Source organism: Cricetulus griseus, chromosome 2, assembly GCF_003668045.3.
Source record: "Cricetulus griseus strain 17A/GY chromosome 2, alternate assembly CriGri-PICRH-1.0, whole genome shotgun sequence".
Lineage (NCBI taxonomy): Eukaryota > Metazoa > Chordata > Mammalia > Rodentia > Cricetidae > Cricetulus > Cricetulus griseus.
Genome location: NC_048595.1, coordinates 214,386,714 through 214,412,568, shown reverse-complemented (window position 1 = coordinate 214,412,568; position 25,855 = coordinate 214,386,714). Strand labels below are relative to the sequence as shown.

Sequence of the window (25,855 nt, the reverse complement as noted above, 5' to 3'; positions counted from 1 at the left end):
CAACCAGATGTTCTATGTTAAGTTGCATCTGTATTTGTACAAAATACAGTCAGATGTTTAGTATTCCCTTCTATGTTTAAACCAAGTCTGCTGGTTCTGGTTTGGGACAACATTAAGTAATTTATACTTAAATTCAACACGAAGTTATTTAAAATCTTGAGTTCAGATGTTAACATTGTAAAGACATTTCACATCAAAAATCTCATACTTCCATGTTTGCTTTTATAATTCAGCAAGCATTTATTAAAATTCATAAAATTTGGAGAGAGTATCTAAATTTAGAAGTAACTGAACAAAGTACTGCTAAGCATATCACAACAGTCAAGATCCCAAACGGCAATGATTTTGAAAAATCAAAGTGTTTTAACAGAACCTAAATATGTGTAAGTATTCATAAAGGGCATTTCTTTTGTGAGCTAAGACAAGGAATGCCTTTTTCCTCATAGTTCTTCTTTAGGCAGGAGGGAGACAGGTTGAGACTCAGGCCCTCTGCCATTGATTCCTGAAGGAGGCAGAGACCTCCTGAGAGGGAAATATCTTCGCTTGAAATTTAATTAGAGCAGACAGAAGATCTGCACAGAGACCTCTGACATCCACCAGAAACACACTTCTACTTCTGTCATGACCTTTCCAAGCTTTGATTTTTCAGGCAGGGTTTATCTTAAATTTGGTCTGCTATTTACAAAATAGGCATGGCTTGTCAAATTTGTGGAAAGGAGTCACTGAACCTGTGCTCAAACAAACAGTTAACAGTGTCTGCTGCTCTGTCTACAAAGTTCTGTGTAGATTTTTCCCTTTTATGGATAGACGTACTTTTCATATCTTGATTATGGTTTTCCCACCTTCTGCTCCCCACCCTCCAGTTCCTCTCTGCCTCCCCTCCCATCTCAATAAGCATAATGGCATAAAAAGGCTTCTGGACTGCAGGTGGCAGTCTTCTAATCTGCTTTTACTTTACAGTTAAGAAGCCCAATATGCATACCAACAAAGTCAAAGAATGAAAGACATTGGAGGTACCCTCCACACAGTGATGCAGATGTCTCAATTTTAATAGATGGTGGAGTGCATTGGATGATTTTGCTTGAAGCTGGATTGCTGAATTCAGAACTGGAATTCAGAAAAGTTTGAACATAGTCTCTAGTTGTCTTTGGGGTGAAAGACCCTCACTTAGTCATAACAGTTTAAGACTTACTCAAAGTGTACCTCTGGCTTCAATATATATATATATATATATATATATATATATATGTATATATATATATATATATATATATATATACATATATATATATATATATTGTTTCCGTTTGTTTTGTTTTTGAGATAGAGTCTCATGTAACCCAGGTATTCTTGAACTTATTATATAGCAAAGGATGACCTTAAACATCTGATCCTCCTGCCTCCACCTCCCCCCAGTGCTGGGATTATAAGCATGAACCACCAAATCCAATTGGCCTTAAATTGCTGAACACCCTAATTTAGTGAAGGCTTATAGTTTTCTTCAATGCTTATTACATATGCAAATTTGAGATAACTTCATAATCTTTACGCCTTCAGTAGCCACCTTAACCTTCAAACTAAAAGAAACACTTTTGCTACATGTTTGTTTTTAAAATCTTTAATGTCATAGGGTTGAGTAAGAAGAAAATAATACATATAATAGATGTGTATTCAGTGGGTACTCACAGAGTCCTCCTCCAGTGTCACTACCACTCTTTCATTTCATCTAAAAGATTCAATGCTATATTTGACTAATACAGTTTAACCCAAAACACAACTATCCCATAATTAGAATGAATGCATGTCTATTATAAAGAAAGAGTTCAAATTTGATGAAGATGTAGAACTTAATGAAGTATGGGAAGTTACTTTCTAAGACAAAACCACTGAGGAACACGGTTATTAGATGAGCCAGGCCAGTAAATTGGAAGGACAATGACCAAAATAGATGCTAAAGGAGCAAATGGTCTAAGTAACACAGCTAAAGCAAATACTCACAAAACTACATTCCGTCAAATTTATGTAAGTACCCTGTGTTGGTCAAAGTGATACGGACTTATTTTTTATGATTTCCAGAAAAGTTGAATCAAAAGTTAAAGATATGTCATGTTAACCTATACCAAAATAGAGCCATGATTTATGTTTTAAGGTGTGAGGTTATATTCAAGTTACAAATAAATGTCCACTTATGATTCTTATTATTTAAATGACAGTATACATTCATAATTATTTTATTTAAAAAGTTACCCTATCAGTTGACTGTTCACTCCCAGTTTATGGTACATTTTTGTTTCTTATTTTAAGCTGCTTCATTATGTAATAATGTTTTAGTGTTAATTTACATCAGATAATGTTGCTATACTAGGACACTGTTTTTTTATTTTTATTTTTTTTAGCAGCGAGGACTATATTTTTGAATACCGTGGTAACCATTTTTGTTAAAAATTATAATGAGTTGGGTGGAGATATTGCTTATGCAGAGGACCTGGGTTCAATTCCCAGCACCCACACAGTGGCTCCAACCATTTGTAACCTCTAGTTACAGGGATCCAATGCCTTCTTCTGGTCTCCAGAGGTATCAGGCCTACATGTGGTATACATACATGCATGCAGGCAAAGCAACCATACACATAAAATAAAATGAATTGTATAAATAGACAGAGATAGACATAGACATAGATAGATATGGATATGGATATGGATATGGATATAGATAAAGATAGGGATAGGGAAAGGGAAAGGGATAGAGATAGAGATAGAGATAGAGATAGAGATAGAGATAGAGATAGAGATAGAGATAGAGATAGAGATAGCTGGGAGATGTCTCAGTCAGTAAAATGCCTGCTACACAAGCATTAGGATATGAGTTCAGATCTCTGACACACCACAAAAAGCTGAGAGTGGACATCTCAAATCCCAGTTTCAAGGAAGTAGAGACAGTTAGATCCCTGGGGCAGGCTGGTCAATTGGCCTCACCTACTTAGTGAGGTCCAGGCCAGTGAGACTCTGCCTCAACAGAATGGTTGACACATTTGAGGAACAGCACCTGTACTGGCTGGTTTTCTGTCAACTTGACACAAGCTAGAGATGTCAGAGAGGAGGGGGGCTCAATTGAGAAAGTGCTTCCATAAGATCCAGTTGTAAAGCATTTTCTTGATTGGTGATCAATGGTGTAGGTCCCAGTGCCTTTTGGGTAGTGCCATCCTTGGGCTGGTCGTCCTAGGTTTTGTAAGAAAGCAGGCTGATCAAGCCATGATGAGCAAACCAGTAAGCAACACTCCTCCATGACCTCTGCAGCAGCTCTTGGCTCCAGGCTCCTGCCTCGTTTGATTTCCTGTCCTGACTTGCTTTGATGATGAACTGGGACATAGAAGCATAAGCTGAATAAACTATTTCCTCTCCAAGTTACTTTAGTCATGTTGTTTCATCACAGCAATTGTAACCCTAACTAAGACAACACCTGAGGTTGTCTTCTGGCATCCCCACACACATCACACTTTCATACAACCCATACATGCATACCTCCCCAACACTACACAGATTCTATTTCTGGTGTAATTTCACAGAATCAGGATGGTTTAATTGGTGAGAATTAAGTTTAAGGATGACAGGGTTTCAATGACATTTGGAAGAGGAGGATGTTTCCCACTGTGCGCTCACTATTATCTTAATGAATGGGTATATGTCATCTGTTTCAATACACTTTAAAAATCTGTCCAAATACCTCTCTGTGATTCTCATAGCTTAACTGATCCCACTTTACACTGTGCTGAGTTAATTCTTTCTCAGCTTTGAAATTGATCTTGGAAATAGTTAATCCATGCCTAATAGATGCCAGTTCTTCAGTCTCTTCAATCTCATCAAGTCCTTGAATACACATGAAATAAATAACAGTGACATAATAGAAACATCCAAAGTCCTCAAGAGGCAATGAAAGCTACTTATAGTCAGTTACTTGGGTATTTTAAATGACCACTGATATTGTCAGGATCATATTTCCCACATCCCTTCAGAACTATTCATTCCTTAGTCTCAGTAGTATTCAATGGCTTCTTTGTTCTGGACATGACTTACTACTGCAGTTAAACACAATAATTTGGTGTAAGGGAAGTGCCTTTGTTTGATAGCTAGCAAGATGTTTGGATGCTAACTTTGTCTACAAGCTAAGGTTCATTTCTCTTGAGGGCAGCAGATGTTTGATAGAAGTATTCACGGATGATAATTTAGTACCTTTGTGTTTGAAAAGTAAGATAAATTAAGCAAATAATGAAATGTTTTAGCCACAATGAGTAACATATATAAAACATCTGCTGCAATGCTGGCTTTCCCCAGACATGTCATGTCTTCACCCTATAACTGAACATTTTCAATGGTAAGCAATATCTGAACTACCAAACTAAATGCATCGCCAGATTCAATGAGTTTCACTTATATTCACAATCTAGGAGTACCAGAATTTGCCCTAGGGATATCCTTTCTGATAGGCTCACTGTGACATCTAAAAAGATCTGGGTACTTTCTATACCCCCATCCCCTGCTGTATATTTGTTCACCTGAAACTGAGCTCATCCAGTCCTATTGTTCCTGATAAAATTATTGGCAAAACCACTGAGGTCTAATCTCTTGAATAGGAAAGTACTTGATTTCTTCAGATTCATTTTAGAGATTATTTCTCTTAGAGTTAATATTTGCAAAATAGGCTGCTTTACTGATTGGCATGAATATACTCTCTTGTACACTTTCATTGTCATTTTATTATCTTTCTATGCTCTTCTGTCTTGATTTGTCTTTGCAGATAACTTCATATCCTTTCAAATGTTCAACATTTGGGTTTCTTGGTCTTTCTATTTCTTGTTACCTATTTAAAGTAACATTCAGACTGATTTTCTTTTATTTGATAATTTTTTTTGTTTCTAACTTGGGTTAAGTGATTGTATCAAACAAATGATAAAGAGATGGGAATGCTAATTACCTTGATCTGAATGTTATATACAGCATGCACTGGGCTTTAAACATATGTACAATTACAGTATGTTAAAAACTGGCCAGCAAGATTGCTCAATTAGTGACTTAGTTAGAATTACTATTGCTGTGATAAAGACCATGATCAAAGCTACTTGGGGAGGGGATTCTTTGGCTTAGGCTTCCACATCATATAAGGAAGTCAGAACAGGAACTCAACAGGGTAGGAACCTGGAGGCAGAAACCCATGCATAAGTCAGGAAGGTGTACTGCTTATTAGCTTACCTCCATGGCTCACTTAGCCTGCTTTCTTATAAAAACCACCATCCCAGGGGTGGCCCAACCTACAATAGACTGTGCCCTCCCCCATCAGTCACAAACTTGACTGTTTGCATCCTGATCTTATGGAGGCGTTTTCTCAATTGAGGTTCTATTCTCCTGGTGACTCTAGCTTGTGTCAAGTTGACATAAAACTAGCTAGCCTAATTGACTGCTTGTCAACTTGACACACACAGATATATTGCTGTTACGTTACAAATTTTCCTTTCTTGTTCATTCTCATAACCATACATTAATATTAAAATTACAATATAAAACAGTGTGTAAAAGATGCTTGTTACAAAAGGTGACAACCTGAGTTTGAGCTATAAGACCTACAAGGTGAAAAAAGAGAACCAAGTCCAACAAGTTGTCCTTTGACCCACACATGCACACACACACACACATAAACCCACATATACACATACACAATGTAAAATATTTAAGAAAGCAAAGAGTGGTAAGCTCTCTCCAACCCTGCAGCATCTCTCTGGCCCCAAGACTATGATGTTTATGGTTCTATGTAAGACTTGGTATCATTTCACATTTAGTGCACAAGACTTGATTAGGAAATTGTCAGAGAGAATACATCAGTGGGACTTGTGCCTCTTCTGCAGTCTAAGGCTTATGCAAATTATGAAGCAAGTTTGTTATTCGATACCTAAGAAGATAGAGTAGGCAAGACACACACCACAGTCATGAGATGTTAAAGACATTGCAAAAGGAAGGTGAAGTGTAGACAAGGAACTTTCTCATCAATTTACTAATCACTTTCCTACCAAACCTGAACATCAAATTCACACAGTGTTTATTGGTAGATTCAGGTTTCCTATATACTATGATTACAGACCTCCTCTGTAGTAGACGATATTTTGAATCTTACATATTGATTTTAGTGAAAACTGTAAATATTGATCTCTCACATGCTAAAATCTGTTCATGATTATAATGTGAATCTCCTGAACCTCCCTTGTCAAAGATGCTATGCTTTTGAATTAGACATGGTGGCACATATCTGTAATCAGAGCAATCTAGAGCTTGAAATAAAAGGGTGACAAAATTAAAGCCAACTTGAGCTGCATAGTGAGACCTTGTTACTAAGAATTTATATAATATACTATATATTAAATTAGATATTTAAATATACTGCTTTTAAGAATAAATGTGGATGAAAATGAGGTCATCTGAAAGAGTAGTAAACACTCTTAACTGACATTTCGACATTTTTTCCATAGTCTTAATCCATTTGTACCTCATTTTAGTTTGTGTCTAAACTTACCCTGTTTTTTAAGAAAAGTTATTTAAATTAAAACAGTCTTATTTTACATACTAATCCCAGTCCCCTCTCCCTCCTGTCCTCCCATTCCCCCTACTATCTCATCATCTACCCCTCCATCCACTTCTCAGGGAAGCTGAGGCTTCCCATGGGGCATCATCAAAGTCTGTCACATCATTTGGGGCAGGATCTAGGCCCTCCCCCATGTATCTAGGCTGAGGGAGTATTCCTCCATAGGGAATGGGCTCCCAAAGCCCATTCATGCAGGAGGGATAAATACTGTTTCCACTGTCAAAGGCCCCTTATACTGCCCAAGTGCCCCCCTCAACTGGCACACATGCTCATGGGACCTGGTTCGGTCTTATGCAGGTTCCCCAGCTGTCACTCTGGAGTCCATGAGCTTCCACTTGGTCAGGGATAACATGAGGGATCAGGAAGGTCGAGTTTGGGGAAGAACAGAGGAGAGCAAGGAAAGAGATACCTTAATAGAGGGAGCTGTTATGGGCTTAAGGAGAAACCTGGCACTAGGGAAATTTCCAGGAATCCACAAGGATGACTCCAACTAAGAATCTAAGCAACAGTAGAGAGGCTACCTTAAATGCCCTTCACCTATAATGAGATTGATGACTACCTTAAATGCCATCATAGAGTCTTCATCTAGTAGCTGATGGGAGCAGAAGCAGAGATTCACAGACAAGCACTGAGCCCAAGTCTTGGAATCCAGTTGTTGAGAAAGGGAAGAGTGATGAGCAAAGGGGTTGAGACCATGCTAGGGAAACAGCTGACCTGAGCAAGCGGGAGCTCAGGAACTCCAGAGTGACAACTGGGGAACCTGCATAAGACCGAACCAGGTCCTATGAGCATGTGTGCCAGTTGAGGCAGGGAGGGACTTGGTCACTCTATGGGGCCTCTGACAGTAGAAACAGTATTTATCCCTCCTGCACGAATGGGCTTTGGGAGCCCATTCCCTATGGATGGATACTCTCTCAGCCTAAATACATGGGGGAGGGCCTAGGTCCTGCCCCAAATGATGTGACAGACTTTGATGAACCCCATCGGAGGACTCACCCTCCCTGAGGAGTAGATGGAGGTTGGGATGGTGAGATGGTAGGGGGAATGGGAGGCAGGAGTGAGAGGGAACTGGGATTGGTATGTAAAACAAGATTGTTTTTAATTTAAATTAAAATCACTTTTAAAAGTTTTATTAAAGAGTTCTCTAAAAGGCCAGGAGTCTCAGTTACATTTAAAGTTTTGAGATAATTATCTAATTTGTTATAAAATAAGATGTGAAAGAAGTAGTGTTTCTGTATGCATAATGACAATATGAATAAATTTAAATTCCTATATCCTAAACCCACACATATATTCCATAGTGATTAGATTTGATGGTTTTACAGTGTCTTAAATCTTAGGCAAGCTATAACTATTATGAATCACTGGATAATAATGAGGCAAGAAACATGTCAATTATTGAGGATATACTCCCTCTAAATTTGAAATTATTAGCAATTGACAATCAAATTGATAATTAATAACTACATTAAAATTTTAGAGTAATATTAAAAGTTCAACATGGAATTCTACTTTGATCATTACTATGTTGGAAGTATTTTTAACGAAGATCCCTTAAGGCAGGGTAGTGCTTTATATTTGAATCACTTGCTGATTCGCTATGGTTTAATTTTTATTTGTACACGTATTCATGGGGGTGTTTCTATGAAAGTGAAGGTTCTTGTGGAGTTCAGAAAAGAAGTGATTCCCTAACACTGGAGTTACAGTTAGTTGTGAACCATATGATGTGGGTATTGATAACTGACTATCAGTCCTCCATGACAGCAATATGCACTTATAGGGACCAAGGCATATACCCAGCCTTATTGGCTCTTTTAAAACACAAAATTACAGGCATTTTTCTTTTATCATTTTTCCAATATTCATATAACTATTAATAATGTATAGTTACATATGACACACCATTTTTATTCAGGTAATTTAAATCATTGTCAAAATGCACCATAAGGAGGTGACAGTCATGTACGTCATTTTATATAGTGCAATATATTTATAGGATCCCATAGGTTTATATTCATGTTATAAATGTGTAGGACAAAGTAACTCAGAATTCTTCAGTGTGACCCATCTATTTCTACAACCTTCACAAATTATTCTATATTTTACTTTTTGTCAAGGAAGACTTAGAAAGCATTAGGAAATCATATTTTAAGATGATGCTGAGCTGACACACAGGATGTGTGTCCACGGTCACCGTAACTCTGGTTGCCTTGGAAGTGGAGGTCAAACAGGGTACTACTTCTGGAACATTTTGTTGTTGTTGTTGTTTTCAAATTCAAATAATTTCAAGATAAGGAGAGGAAAACAGACATTAACTTTGTGAAAGGAAAGAAAAAAAAACACAAGCATCTAGTGCATAGACTGTCATTTAGCAAGTCATCACACTGAAATGAAGGTCAGCCAGCCTGGCTTTCCTGCACACTCAATAAGAACATTCATCTTCTATCTACAATTTTAGAAAAGTTGAAAGAAGCAGGACTCATGCACAATACGATATTCATGCCCAAGAGGCTTCTCATTTTGTGTGGGTTTGTGGTGGAAGCTTGTATGGAGTTCAGAGGACAGCACTGGGTGTGGGCACTTGCTGTCTACCTTGAGACAGGGTCTCTTATTCACATTATGTATGCCAGGGTAGCTGTCCCATCAGCTTCCTGGGGTGATCCTGTCTCCATATTGCAGAAGGAGTGCTGGGACCTCAGATGCACCACACACTTAGTCATCTCTCAGCCCTGAGCAGCTTTTTATCCCATTTGTTAATATAGCGTTGGAAGTAAAGTATAAAGATTTAAGACACATAAAAACTTAAGTAGAGATTTTTGGAGCTAGAGCATGTATGCTTGCCTTCTCTCTCTGATTGCTTATCAAATACTCTCTTTCCTTCATCAAACATCAAGAGATTTGAAAGTGAAGCAGAATTGTTTTTATGGACCCATACAAAGCCTTTCCCTTTGTATGACTGAAGACAGTTTATAGATTTCCATTAAAGTTATTGCCCATTCCCCAGCTTTTCACCTTTGTTATTAAATGGCTGAGAAGGCCAATTAATATTTTAAAAGAAATAGAATAATCATGGTAGCAGATCATAGTGGGTCAGAGCATTGGAAAAGATGTAGGTCACAGAGGAGGAGATTATTATAAAAGAATAAAACATGTCTGCCTTGAACATAAAAATAGAATAAGCTTCCTCATCCCTTTGAACAAACTCTGTTCATGAATATGATTTTTGAAACAAGATTTTTTAATCTATAATCATCCTTGTAATCATTTTATATAGTATAATGTAGTCATAGGATTCTATAAATTTTTATATTCTCTCTCTATAATATATATATATATATATATATATATATATATATAATAAACAAAGGACAATACAGCATAATATACTGCTAGAAATTTTATAAAATTTCATTTATTTTAATTAGTTGTATGACTGTTTTGCCTGCATGTATGTAATGTATTCATGTGACTATCTGGTGCCTGTGGAGGTCAGAAGATGGCATTGCATCCCCTGGAACTGGGATTCCACATGGCTGTGAGTCATCATCTGTGTGCTAGCAATGGAACCTAGATCCTCTACAAAAGCAACAAGGGTTATTTACCATTGTATCATCCATCCAGTTTATCACACATTTAATTTTGTGATCAGTTTTGAGTTTGTGTGTGTGGCTCACACAAGTATGAAAGCATACAGACAGGTATATGTTTTCACAAATTCTTGTCACTCTGCATAGATAAAAGGCGAATTTTCAGGATAAACATCTGTATGTCAGTCAAGAACCAATGTCATTAAAAATTACCATATTACTTGAAATAACCAAAAAGAATACCAGCACAGTAACTGAAAGTTTTAGCATAAGAACAAAGGTAAGGCCCTCTTATTCAGCTATCATGGGGTGATTCAAGCAGACAAAGATCCCTAGTGGGGGAAGTTAGTGGCCTGATGCCTGCTATAGGAGGTCCACCAGTATCCAAGCTAGGAGTGGAGGATGTGATGGACAGTTCATTCAAGCTCCCAATAGATGGTAATGGTACTGACCCCTTAACAACAAAGCATGCTGAACTTTTCCCCTACCCGGGGACTTCTTTGAGAAGCCAGAAGCTAGAGAGAGTGGGGAAATTGAACTGGATTGTACAAACAGATCCCCAGAGGACATGTCAACATTCAAAGGGCACTGTGCAAGGAAAACAGCCCATACCAAGCTTAGTGATCTCATGGCACCTCAAGAGCCCATGTGCAGTTTATCAGCAGGTTCAAGAAAGCAGCCACAGAGCACTAAGCCCATTCCTCTCTTGCAGTGCACAGTATGGGATTCTCAAGAGGACATTTGGAGCACATAAAAATCCATTTTACTGTGCAGTAGGAAAGACCTGACTTTGAGGAAGGAGCCCTGGGAAGAGCCTGCTCAGGGTTGAACTGTAAAGCCAATTACACATGCTGGATAGTCAGGGAAAGCTCAGGGCACTCACCTCCTATTTCAAAGCCCATCTCTGAGGGTCTCTGACCCCAGTGAAAGCCCAGTACTAATTAGAAAGATGCTTCATGGATTCTGAAGATAATTCATATTATTTCTTTGATTTTTTAAAACAAATTACTAGCATCGTATTCAGTCATTAAAATTTATACATAAGCATCATCACTCCAAATCTCTAGGTGTTGCAATACAAAAGCATCTAAATAATTAATGGCTTCAGTTGAATTCTAGGTGATTGTTTGCTCCACATGGGAAAGCCAGAAAGAGAATGAAATGAAGTGTCAAGAGTGTGGTTAGGTTTCAAATACTGAGTTCCGACTTACTTCACCTAAACATCACATCACATTCTGCCACAACTGAATTTTCCTATTTTTTTTGTTTTTAGTTTTCTAATTTTGAAGTAATTCAAGTTTATGTAAAAGGTTTTTAAACACCCAAGTTACAGTAGGAATTCACTCCACTCCAAGTCACTAATTAGTAGGAATTAACTTTACACAGAACTCCCAGATGCATGAAAGTTATTTAAAAGTCTAGCAACTTGAGCTAGAACCACAGATTCTTTTTCTTTTTTCTTTTTCTTTACTTTGTGCCAACTATTCTTTTTTTGCTTTCATTTTTTATTTAAAGTCTTTAATTACTACTCATATTTACATATCCATCCCCTCATTCCCTCACCCTCCCACATCCTCCCAAGTTCCCCTCCAACACCCTTAACCCATCCCCCAACTCATCCCCAGGGCTAGTGAGGCCCTCTACCAGGGACCTTCAAAGTCTGTCATATCATTTTGGGGGAGGGCCTACCTAGGCCCTCCTTGATGTATCTGGACTGCAATAGTATCCCTCCATAGGGAATGGGATCCCAAAGTCCATTTGTGCTCTAGGGTTAAAGACTGGCTCCACTGTTAGAGGTCCCATAGACTGTCTTGGCCTCCTAGCTGGCACCCACATCTAGAGGGCTTGGTTCAGTCCAATGCTGTTTCCCCAGCTTTATGACTAGGGTCTCCATGCTCTCACTAGGTCAGGTCAACTGTTTCTGTGGGTTTCTGCAGCACCGTCTTGGCTCTTTTGCTCATCCTTCCTCCCTCTCCACAACTGGATTCCAGGAGTATGGTTCAGTGCTTAGCTGTGAGTGCCTGCTTCTTCTTCGAACAGCGACTGGATGAAGGCTCTAGGAATGGTAATCAAGGTACACATCGATCTCATTATAAGTGAAGGGCATCAGTGGCATCCTCTTCACCACTGCTTGGATTCTTAGTTGGTGTCATCCCTGTGGATTCCCTAACACTTCCCCTGTGCCAGATCTAAAAAAAAAGCTATGTGGCTGGCACTGGATGTAGATGCCTTTAATCCCAGCACTTGGGAGAGACAGAGGCAGGCAGATCTCTGTGAGTTCTAGACCAGTTTGGTCTATAAGAGCTACTTCCAGGACAGCCTCCAAAGCCACAGAGAAACCCTGTCTCAAAATAAAAACAAAAAAATTAAAAGATTTATATGTATGGAGTGTGTGCATTTGCTAGTGTGGATATTGGTGTGCATGTATGCAGGTGTATATATGTAATTGTATATATTTGTGCATACTTATATATGTAACATTATCTTCTGGTGTTTTTCGTTGTGTCATATTTTTTGACACAAGATATTTAAATAATCAAAATGTTCATGGATTTGGCTAGAACAGTAGGCCCATAAGTTTCCTGGATCCTCCTATCTGTACTCTTTCCTAGTGCTGAGGTTCCACACACACACATACACACACCACAAATATATATTTGTAGATATAAGTAGATACAAGTGCAACAAGTTGAATCTATAAGTGGAAAAAACCTTACTGTAATAAATTGGTTTTGTTTGTATGTATGCAGGTATGTGTCCACATGTATTGTCATGCATCAGAGGCAAGAGGTTGACCTTAAATAGAGGCAAGAGGTTGACCTTAAATAGAGGCAAGAGGTTGACCTTAAATATATTTCTTTGTCATTCTTTACCTCCATTTTTTAAGACAGGGTCTCTCACTGAACCTGGAGCTCACTGTTTCTGACTAGCTGAGCCACTAGCTCCAGGAATCCCCTTGCCTCGGTTTCCCTTTGCCTACACGCCCCTGGCTTTTTATATGGAGGTTGGGTCTTCTAATTCAGATCTTCATACTTATGCAGCATATGCTTTCCTCACTGAACTATCTCTCCTGCTTAAAAAAAATGAAATACAATTTTACTCTGCTTTGACAACTCATTGCCTTTCAACAAGAAGTCTACAGAATTGTAATAACTGCAGACTCCCAATTACAAGGATTCTAATTTGATCACACAAATGACCCTTTTCACACAGTGTGTTATCACGAACCATTTTGTAAAGGACAAACCAGTTCACTGTAGAGGATTATGTAGCATCTGTGAATCACTTTCAGACACTACCCTGTAAAATCATTATCTCTAGAGCTTTTGGCAACAGATTTCATGGAATTCTTACATAGCCTGAGCATTTAACTGATGTTAGCAAGTTGTGAAGGCCCCTCACCATGCACCAGCATTACTTTGTTACATGTGACTGGCAAACCATCAAGATTTCTTAGTCAGGACCTCCTAGGTCCATGGATGGATACAGTAATCATTTTTCCTGAATCATAGGTTTAACAGCCAAGCATATTTTAAGGCAGAATTGATGCATTCCAAAATTTTTCTGTGAAATATTCAAAATGAAATGTTTCTCCTCCATCATATTGTGCTCTTCAGGGTATTACGAAAAGGAAGCCAGACATTAAGAAGATATCTTCACAGTAAAATGCTTGCCTTATAGCATTAGGCTCTGAGTTAGTGCCCCAAAACTCAGCTGGAAAACACCAGGTGTGATAGAGTGCCTATGTAACTTCGCCCCTTAAATAGCATGTATAGTTAAATCCTTGGGGTTTACTGGCCACAAATAGCCTACTTGCTATTTGTTAAGTTGTAAGCCAGTGTGAGAAATCTAACTCAAATAAAAGGTAGATAGAACCTATGGTTGTTTGAATGAGATGTCCCCATATTTTTGGGCATTTGAATTCTGGGTCCTCAGATGGTTCCCCTTATGGAACATGTGAAGAGGAAGAAATCATTTTTGCATTCTTAACTTAAGGTCTCTTGGGATGGCTAGACCATAACTGTCTGGCTAAAACTTAGGTATAAAATCTGAAGCTCAGAGGGAAGGATGAGGATACAGATGTTTGCAGAAAAAAAAAAAAAAGGTAACAGCTCATGATCTTTGCCTTCAGCAGTGTGCAGAACAAGATACTTACAGGGACAAAGGGAGGAGGAGGGAAGGGAAATTGAAGCATTCATGAAGTGAGCGGAAAGTAAAGCAAATGCTTGTGAGGCAGGAAGCTGAGAATGCTGAGGACACAAATTGGTGAGAATGTTCTGTCCTAGGTGTCAAGACCATGGGCGTTTCAAAACTCTAATCATCAAGGTATTCAAATATGCCCATGCAATTCAGAAAAATAAAGAGTAAAATCATCTTACATCTGACAATTGGTGCAGTTAGTGACAACTTAACCTATCAACTGCTATAACATGGTAGAGGAGAGCTTGCTTTAGTGGAGTGAAGGAAAACTGTAAGCGAGGTGTGAAAGGGGTAGATGAATGGAAGGGCTCCTTTGAGTATTTCCCATAAGAACCCTGTAATGGCTGAAGGGTTAAGGTGCTAGACTTGAAAGGTATGCATAAGAAAGGGAATGCATAAGAAAGTCCCGCGTGACTACTGCAATAACCTCTAGGTAGGCCTATGACCAAGTGTACCTGTCTGAGACTCAGTGACAGACTTTGATCAAATGCACGTTTAAAGTAGAAATCCCATATATATTCATGTCATGAAAAATCAAGGAAGTTAATTGATGTAGAGATTAGGCAGACTAAAAATAACCATACAAATGTTAATTATTAAGACTCATTATTACCACAACTTGGCCTTGTTAGATTTTGGTCTGTATATCAGCTTACTTTATATCAGAGTTGAAGAACAGTTTGAAAAGTCTGCTCCCCACAGAGTGTGTGGAGAGGAAACAGTCAAAAATAAATGATGGCTTTTGCATATAATTTAGACTTATGGGGTCCAATGGAAACTGCAGTGAGCCACAATAGCCTTCTGTAGATGGTATGATGTGAGCTTCCTGACAGAATGTCCCATGTCAATGGAAAGGATAATGACAGGATGGCTGGCTGCTTCTTGCTCCTTTCATTTAGTTAATTTGAATACATTCTTTATACAAATTGTAACTGCTGTCATTTTGATAATACTCCAATTTGAAATTTTGGATTGTTGGGTGCAGGCTGTTGCCAGCTCTAAACAAATGGTGGGCTGGCTAGCAAAAGATTTGAAGGGCACTCTGGCAATGGCCAGAGACAGACTCTTTTCTTGTAATGAAGTCTCCAGTGTAAGCCCGATTTCCCAATTACTATTATATTCAAAACAAAACAGGAGCTTATAAAACTCTACTAAAATCACTGTAGACCTGCACATTGAAGAATCAGCTGGAATCTTCCTCCCTTCTGTTTTGCTTTCTTACTCATTCTTTTGCTTTTTGCTGTTTTTGTGCTGAATAAAACCCAGGGAATCAGGTATGGTAAGTGCATGAACAACCACAGACTTGCATCTCCAGCATTCTTTGCTTTTCTATCATATAAATCACTCACTGCTAGTATCCAAAATACATAACTGATGGTCTATCTACCTCTTTAATTTGGAAATCAGCATCCATTTAATAATATTAATTCAAATTAAGCCAATGATTAGGTAATTAATATGTAACTGACTTTACTCAAAGGAATGTAATCATGGAAAAGATAGACTGCTTTTTCAGAGTACACACCTATTTAGGGGGAAATGAAACAAAAGCATCCAATGAACTAAGCAGTAGAATAAAGTAGGACTCAAAGTGTTTTGACATTTAAACAAGACAAAGACACTGTCTTAAAAACATATATTATTTCATTATTTCTGTTGCAGGGAGTATTTCCCCAGACTCTGGAAGAGTGCACTGGGTCTCCTGGAGCTGAAAATGACAGGTGGTTGTGAGCTGCCTGATGTCGGTGCTGGGTACTGAAGCTGGGGTCTTTTGTAAGTCAGAATAGCTTATATTTATGGACTTTATGGAGAGAGTCCCAGGAGAAGTGAAATAGTATACCCAATCAACTTATCAGTCTTTCTGTACTTGAAACAAAACGGAACAAAACAAAGACAGGAGTATACAATACCAGTGTTAAAAGAATTCTAAATTTTCTTAGAGAATGAAAAGCTATTCTGAGGCCCTTTATAAGACAGAGTTAATCATTCCCTTGGCCACCACCATCAATGGGTGGCAAAGTCACTGGAGCAATTCTCTTTAATGTCAGTGTAAGCAGGATGTTTGCCAAGATTATTTTTTAGTATTTTTTTAGCTGTTTAATTGCTGTTATGCTTGATCCAAAGCCACATCTCATTTTCAAAGTGTTTCAAATCATAGTAGGTTGTGTGTGCATATTCACTGTGCTATATACTTCACAGGGAAAATCCAGGAGTTTTCTAAAGGAGTTTTCTAATAAGTATTGACTTAGAGAGGAAAAATCAGGTGACAGAAATTCAGGAGGCTTGATTTACAGCAGGAGAGTAAGATGATGCTAATTTTTTTCTAACAGCAGTTAAAAGAACACAAAAGAAAATTCATTGGTTACACAATCTGGCCAGACTTGACTCTTATTTTTCTTTGTTTTGATTTGAAAGATGACTTTGCTTTCTCTTTTGAGAATCAGTTGAAAGGTAAGAAAAGCTTTTCTGTTAGAATTCTATGGTAAACATCTGGTTGGTCTCTTCGCAAAACAGCAACAGTTACAGCAACACCCCTTTGAAATCCTATGAGTTTTCTTCCTTTTCTGTCTTTGTACACATTACATTTCTCCCACTAGGAGCTCTCTGTATTTCTAATGACAGCCTCTTTAGTCAGACAAATATCATAATAAAGGACAGAACTTGTGAAGTCTGGAAGCACAGTCGGCTGCCTCTCGGTCATCCATGTTTCGAGGCTCTTAATTAAAAACAAGAGGCCTCATATTTTCTTGTTGTATTGTTCCATAGAACAATTTAGATAAATGATTCTGGTTGTGTATGAATAGAGGTTGTGTAGGAATAAAACAACCTTGGTTCATTTTAGTTTCACATGTCATTATGTACTGAAGTTCTGTTCACTTCTATTTATTTTCACTTCCACTACCAAGGGAATCCAAGTTAGCATTTTCTTTTGCAGACAGTATAGAAATAACTAAAATTTGTTATAGTCAACCTTAAAACGAGGAGCATTAATAGAGATCAAGAACAATGTTTTAAATGATAACAGAGGTGTCAAGCCATTGGGATCACACCTCAGTGCAAAGCATTTGTACCCACAGAAAAAGATTTCTACCAGCCTTGATCAGAGAAATACGTCTTTGCAGTGAACAATGAAGAATGAAGAGACCCATGGTTGCAATGACATAAAGAAAAAGGCCCAGTTGAGGACTCAGCTCCAAGCATGGTGTTCCTACCACCCCCTATGACTTAGGGAGCAATTGGAGCATTGTGATGGAAGTGGAAAGACTGAGAATTGAACCTGGGGTTTTGTGAATGTTAACTATCACTGCACAAACTGTTTTACCCCACTCCACCTCCCTGTTTAAAATAGATGGGTAATATGAAGCCAAATACATTAGCTTTTCAATTTTAAAAGATATATTATTGGCATATTTGCCTTTTGTAGTATCAATAACTAATAGCTTTCCAGTTTGGAGCAACACCTCCGCCCCACATCATGTGGCTGGGTTGGGCAGGACTTGACCAAACTCAGCCCACCATTTCTAGACCTGGCCTTCAAGAGGACTCCAGCAACACCCCTGCACCAGCTAGGAGGCCACCACTAGAGAGTAGTCAATTAATCAAGAACTACTTGATTCTATATCAAGGATTTGAATCTCCAATTCTTTATAGAGATGTTGTGACATTCAAATGCAAGAAATTCCAAAAACATGAGCAAATACAAGCTGCTAGACATCGTCCACTGATGACAGAGCATTATTGATCTTAACCTACTAGTTGAGGAGGCATGGTGGCTTCGATTTGTTGTTCCATTCTATATGATTTTAGTAAAATCATGTACATTCGATCAAGTTCCCAATGCCTCAAATTCTCCAATTCACAAATCTCTGAGCTACTGCATCGTTGTTGACAAACTGTACCTTATAACATCAGAGGTAGAATGAATCACTACTTGGGAAAAATTGCTCTTCATCTACTTGAAATTGTTGTCTAAGATAAAATAGCAATCATTCAATTATATAATGTTACTGCTACGTATAGAAGCTGTGACAATATAGGGAGACATCCAGGCAGAGAGACATACATTGTGTTTTCAAATAACCTTGGTTTCACCAGACTGTCACTGGCTAGCGCTGGTAACATTATAACCATTTTCTTCTTTCAGGTTTAGAAAATATATCATCCCCAAATGAACACACAAAATACAATCTGTTATAAAGACTCACCACTACTAGAAGTGTCATTCAGGTTTAGCAGTCCTCCTCCTAGCCCTCGGTAACTATGGTAACTGTAGGTACCATTGCCATTGATGTACAATACCTCCTGTGAGCCTGGAACAGTAGACGTTGAGTAGGTGGCCTGGGCTGCCTCAGGCTTGCACTGTTTGTCGGCAGAAATAGCTTCATCCTGCAACAAAACAGCATTCCATCAGTGCGTCATTTCTGTGCTACTTTATCTAGCACACTCTCAATGACAGCCACATGATTGCACTGGATAAGAAAATTCCATACAGTGAACATTAAGCTCACGTGCATATTTTCTCCATCTTTGCTAAATAATAATAATAATAATAATAATAATAATATCAAGGCAACATTGTGGATGGCTATAGATGGAAAAACTTGACAGTTTCCAACTAAATTTAAAATGATAGAGAGAGCTTCACAATACCAAGAGATGGAAATCACCTAAATGAGCAATGACAAGTGGACAGAGAAAAAGGGAATCCCTCACATGTACTATAACCTGATGAAGCCCAAGGACATCGGTTTATTTAACAAGTGTGCCGTAATAAAGTATATTCTGCATGGGAGGTGGCTGAGAAGTAAAAGACACAGGGTGGTGAGGTACAATGGTGGTCCCCAGGACTTTGTGGAGTCAGACTGGAGAACAGGGTTATATCATACAGAGAAGTAGGAGCATGGACTGGGGTCTATGCTTAGTATTTCTCTCCTCATACTGGGGAAGTGACTGGGAGAGCAGACTGCTTTCAGTAGAAATCAACTTTAAGACACAAACAAAGACTACAAATACACAGAAAGTGATTATAGCAAAAGATAAAAATTATTTTACAAAATTTTATCTTTATTTTGTTTGTTCACTTCCTCTCTTCTTCCAACCTTTTGTTTCATCCTTATTTCCATTCCTGTTTCTTCATTTTCTCATCCCATTTATATTTTTATTTTATAGTTTAAAAACATCAATGGTTTATTTATTTATTTATTTATCTTATTTAGCACTGCCTCTACACTAGGCCAGTTTTCTTCATTACAGGAGCCTGACAAAGGCTTAGCAAACACCCTGTCCTTCAGTTCTTTGTCCTTGTTTGCATACACATTCACCATCAAACATGAAACTACCTTTACCCCAAGGAAAAATGTTGAGTTGTAAGGGAATAAAAAATTTACTTTGAAATAAATGGTATATTTTTAACAACAAAATAGACTGAATTTGTCTTTGGCTATGAGTTTATAAAGACTAAAATATATGCGACATGAAAGGTTTAATTTCACTACTTTATAATTATTTATATTTCTTCTGACTTCTGTGTTGGGAATGACCTTCTGAGAGCAAGACAAGATCTTTACCACCTACCCACATCCCTAGCCTTCTGTCATTTCCAACAAGAAATATTTCTCAACATATATTTCTAATAAATTTTAGGGGTGAATTTTTCATAATCAGGAGTGTTTTTTACATGGCTTCACATTAGCATAAAGTAGACCATGGAATTGTCAGATCTTTTCCAGGATATACAAACGAGAAACAGGGAATAAGGTTGTTCTGCAGCTGAGCTCTATTATATTGATATCTCTTCTTTCATATGATGAAAACTTGGCATGATTCTATTCTTGGGTGGGGTTATGTATTCATCTCAAATGAGCTGTGCCACTCAGCCAAGGGTAAGAGGCACATGATCTACAGCTTTCATCCTTATTTCCAATAAGATTCCAAGAGGGAACATGAAACTTGATGATGTTCTACTCTTAATATATAAATGGTACAGTAATACCAATGACTTACTTTCAAAGTAAAAATAAGGAGAGAGGGGAAATGGAAAAGAAAATATTATATGACATGAAATTTGAATTTTGTTGTAATTTATTTACTTAGTATGACTATTTCTAAAAGTAACAAAATTGATGCTTCTGAAACTTGTCTATAGCAAACATGAGCTGATCCAAATTAGTATATAGCTAGAATGTTGGATTGCAACTTCAAAGGTTGCCATTTGAACCATGGAACCCTTGTAGGGTATATTACTTTTGGATGGCATTTTTCTGGGAGAAACTGTCATCAAGTCAAGCAAAGACCAAGACAGAACCAGGATCTGCTACTTCTGCTAGCTCTATTCTCCTGACTGTCTAGTTGGCAGTTCTGGTTCACTAATTTTAATTTTTTACCAATGAAAAAGCACCCAGAGAAGTTGGGTTTCAGACTCTGGTTGTCTGTAGAAAAGAATGTGGGGTCATGAGACCCACCTCTGATAACTGTGATTTTTAAATATCTTTCTTCTATTTGGTAGATAGGCAAGTATTATATTTGTTTGGTACTTAAGATAAATTTGTATATTACCCATAGTAAGTGAGATTAAATAATGTGGGACATTGGAGATGGTGTTTATGGAAATCTGTTGCTGTTGGAAGTGAAGGTCATAACAATCAGGACTCAGGTAATCTGGCTGATGACAGTGATGTAAATAAGACTCACCAATAAATTATTATCAGTAGCATACAAACAGCTATCATGGGAAAAACTGGATTTGACAGGGGGATTGCAATAATCAAGTCATTTCCTCCTGTGTCTCATACTTGATTCATCAGTCCCTCCAGTGAAACAATTTCCTGTGAGAGTGTACCAGCATCTCTTTATGAACTATCTATATGCCATCTGTAATTAAAAAAAAAAAAAACTTGTCTTGAAATTCAAAACTGAGTGTCCAATTATTTTGTGAGTGGGGACTTTGACCATTTTAGATTTGGGGTTTCTAAAACTCATTTCAGAATTTGGAATTCAACCAGTGTCCTATGCAAATATTAAAAATATCAAACACTCTAAAGTCTGATACACTGGTCTCATCCAGCTCACCCTACATATACTCAACCTGTTTACATCAATTCCTTCATATAGTTGTGGCACATGGCATATATCCCCTTAACTTGAGCTAATTAAAGATCAACAAAGGTCAATAGATGATTTTTTACGTGATATGAAAGTTGGTTGTTGAATTCCCCCAAAGGTCCATGAGTAATAAGCCTGGTTCCCACGGTGAAGTTACTGGGAGCAGGTATAATCCTCAGGAATGCTTAACTAATGGAAGGTCCTAAGGTCACTGGGGACAGAACTCCCACTCGATTGTGGGATCCCAGGCACCCTTCCCTTGCTACTCTTGCTTCATGGTTCAGGATGTAAATGGTTTTGTAAATGGTTTTGCTTTGTCCTATTTTCTCAGCTCTTGCCACCCAGTTAATCCAGTCATATGCCCAAAGCAACATAGATACTTGATTGAATGATAGCATATCCCAAAATGTAAGGTATATAAACTTATAACTATCTCTGGGATTTTGTTATAGAAATGCAAAGCAAGTAATAAATACACTCAGATTAACTTTTCATGCATATACCCATTTCCTCTAAAAGTATTATATTCTTAAACTGGTCTCTATGGAATCTGTATGGTTTTTAGGGAAGACTTCTTAGAGTCTCCCTGAGGTTGTGAGTTGTGGGGAAACTGACATCCTTTCTCTGCATCTTGATTAACAGTTTTATTTCACTGTGAACTCACCAAATGACTGCATCAAAGCATTACGGAAATGACTCAGCTCTAAAATATTCCCTCTGCAAAGACATATCTATTGAAGTCTCAAAGGACATCACAGTAGTTTCTATTATTGGGGTCCTTGTGAAGGCAAGCTTCAGGCCGACCACTCATATAGTGTAAATAATCTGAGCTTCTAGTTTTAGGAAAGTGACAGGTCTCCTCAGATGCAGTGGTCTCTTGTGTCCTGTTCGAAAGTGACAGGAAGATTGTCTCACAGGAAAGCCTCTCCTTATGTAAAAGAGGAGATATTATTCCTGCAGTGTATTCTTATATATTCTTTGTATTGTGGAGTTAATTTGTATTATTAAGTGTACTAATTTAAAAAGTTGACTCTTTCTTTATTAACTACTGTCCCGAACTGCTGTAGCTGTACTGGGAAGCCAGAAAATTAATTCCATTAATAATCAATGCCAACTTTCTAGGGATTATTTGTATTCAAACACATATTTGCATTATTAGTGCTTTGGCAGACCACTATACCTAGAGAAATAAAACACACAAATCTGCCAATAAAATATGTTCTGCTGTGTCTTTTGGACAAAAGTTTGATTAATGAGAGTTAATTCATGTTTTAATCTTAGGGGATAATCATTTTCAAAGAGAGATGATTTTAATGACATTAAAAGGTACATATGCCCTGGAGTCGGGTTTTATCTTTGTCACCATATTCCAATAATTTGTATTTTAATAATAAGTGCTCAACACTTTCATAACTACCAGTTCACCCTGAGTGTTTATGAAGGCTGTTTTCAAAAGAGGGACATATTAAAATGCTATAAAGCTTCATATCTTTATGAAATATATTTACTTAATCTACAAGAAAAATAACCCTCTTTTTTATTAAAATATTTCAAAATTTATAATACATAAAAATAAGGATCAACAATTGAATGACCACAAGGAATGGTCTCTACAATTCACATGCTCCCCCTCTTTCTCTCACACACATTCCTTTGATAAAAATATTCAACAGAATAAACAAGTATTTCTGTTTCCTTTTTTAATTAGACTTGTGCTCCATATACTTATATCTCCCCTATAGTGGGAAATTACCAATACAGAGCCAAGTAGAAGTATAAGGGTATTTAATAGGGAAGAGCCTTACTTACAGAGCGACCTAGCCGGCCGGCGTGGCAGCAGTCTGTATGCAAGCCGAAAAGGGGAAAACTGAAAGCAAAACACAGCCAACTGAAGCTCTACGTCACCATGACCACGCCCTTACAGGCGTGATCAGGCATACCTGTAGCCAGCCCCTAAGCAGGCATGGCTACATGTTCCTCTACAGTTCCCTTTTTAGTCTAAAAGAGGATTAAAACTTAACAGTGTAAAGTATCCAAAATTAACAATCATAAAGGTGAAATATAAGAAGATACCACAATGTGCTGATGTCACATCCTAACTATCTATTTTAAGTAAACCCTAAAGTCACATGAAAGAGGTGTCCTAGCCTGAACACCACCTTCCAGTCCCAACCATAAACAATAGGAAGCTATTCCTAACTGGTATATACACTATCCTAAGTGACAACAGTGGGGAAAGGGGGCGTAGCATCCTCCAAGTTACTTCCTGCTGAAATTGAATGATGATAGCCTTGTGGGGTCCTATAGAAAGAAAATGTTATTATAGTGAAAGTCTTGAATGGATTGTATCCAGTCCATGTTAGAGGGGATTCGATTGATTGAAGATCTCGCTTGAAATCCTCAATTTGATTGAAGTCAGTACCCAAAGCTCTGGCAGGAATGTCAGACCCCATGCCCCAAGATTCCCAGAGAAAGAGGGAAACCTGCCACCACAGCCTGCCCTGTTGGGCCACTGAGCAGTATTGGAGCAGCTTCTATATGCTCGAGCTGTTGTGGTGTTCTTGGGCGTTGTACTCGTCACTCCCGAGATGATAAAGACAGATGAAGATAAACCTCTAAAGGTTTACAGTGCATTTAAAAATATATGTAGGCTTGTGAGAGAAAAAATAACAAGAGGAAATAGAGTAGTCGGTTGTGGTAGCACATGCCGGTAGGATTTGCTGAAGGAAGCAGAGGCAGGCAGATTTCCACAGAAAAACCCTGTCTCCGGGAAAAATGAAAACAAAAGAAAGTAAAAATAAAGTAATAAAAAAGCCACATAAAGATGAAAAATACACAGAGAATCTGGATACTATATGCCATATTGTTGTCTTTAAATTGTTTGATTGCCAAGGAAAGACTTACTGCTGCTAAAATACATTTGATTATAAATGCTGATAAATTAATCCAACTTATAAATTTTAAAAATGCTTTGACTTCAAAATTTAAGTCTAAGGACAGGGTACTTAGAAATAAAGGTTTTGCTTGTATTTCCACATAAAATGAAAAGCTGTGGATTCCTTCCAGACTAATATGGTTTGATCAAGCAAGACCCCCTGAAGCTGAGATGATACATCCTTACAGACTACAAAAACAAAGACTTGGTCAGGTTTCTATGTTTTATCATGATCCCCATAGTATATGAACATCGCCCCCAATCAGCAGGAAGCAGTTTAGAAGGAATGACGCCCAAATCCCCAAATATTGTTTATAAATGCTTGTTTTCATTTAAATGGGGTTAGTTATAAATGATAATGAGCATAGTTAATCTCTTTTTAAAGAAAGAAAAGGGGAACATGATATAGGAATGAATACTTTGTATTGGTATAGATTTTCATTTATTGATACAACTTTAAGGTCAATTTTGTGATATGTAAATGTCTCCTCTTGTTTAGGTATTGTGTTTATACAGATCTTTTAACTATAATAGTCAGAACTTATAATTAGGTTTTCTAGATTTACAGAGATGTATTTGAGATGGTTAGGTATTCTTCAAACCTTTCAAAGACCTACAGAAATATGGCATCTCAATGGTTTAGGGTTTTTCTTGGCAGTGAGACACAACTACTCCTGGCACACCAATTATGTCAGAAAGGAGGTTAGGCATCGAGGAAACTCGTTATGGAGTTTGCTTTCAACATGGCAAGATTAGCCATTTGGGTAAGAAACTGTTCTTGCCTGGACTGTTTTTTGCTGTATAAACTGGACATGCAGGACAAGTAACTGCTGAACTTACAAAACAAGACAGCACTTAAGGGTTCCTGTTAAAATGGAGAAGTGTGCTAGACACACTATGGCCTATGGGCTGAAGATGGATGCCCCAACATTACAGAGGAACTTTGGGTGACTGTCCAGGTACGAGATGTCCTGTCAATTCTAGAGTTTATATATAATATCCTTCTGTGGTCTTTGATAGAGTTGAAGACAGATAGTTATGGTTATAGTTTTCTCCAGTTATTATAAAAGATAAGTTATCTTTCTTTTTATTTAGACAGAAAAGAGGAGACGATGGGGAATGTACTATGTATGTTTATCTTATTGATTGTTAAATAAAATACTATTTGGCCAATGAGACAGCAAGTTAGACTGGACTAGAAGTCAAAGAGGATTCTGGGAAATGTAGTAGATAAGTGTTGATCCAGGCAGGAAGTGACATAGCAAGGAGACTCATATCTAAGCGAGGAAACAGGAAGTGGACCCCTTTTCCCATTTACCTCCTCCAGCGGCAGGATGTGAGCCACAGACAAGGAGGGACGCCAATAAGGCGTCCGATAAGATAAGTCTTATAACATATATAGTT

At 37.8% G+C, this 25,855-nt stretch overlaps 1 protein-coding gene across 7 annotated transcripts in view; it reads right to left on the bottom strand.

Moving 5' to 3' along the window:
* Positions 1-25,855, bottom strand: part of LOC100770406 (nucleolar protein 4) — a 340,437-nt gene that overhangs the window by 3,285 nt on the left and 311,297 nt on the right. For 4 of the 7 annotated variants that reach the window (XM_035440261.1, XM_035440260.1, XM_035440257.1 and 1 more), the window contains one exon: positions 18,621-18,801. In XM_035440261.1, coding sequence (XP_035296152.1) covers positions 18,621-18,801 — 181 coding nt within the window. Of the gene's footprint in view, positions 1-18,620; positions 18,802-20,364; positions 20,379-25,855 lie in introns of all 7 variants that reach the window. The other 3 variants (XM_035440258.1, XM_035440259.1, XM_035440255.1) reach the window with 1 other exon arrangement.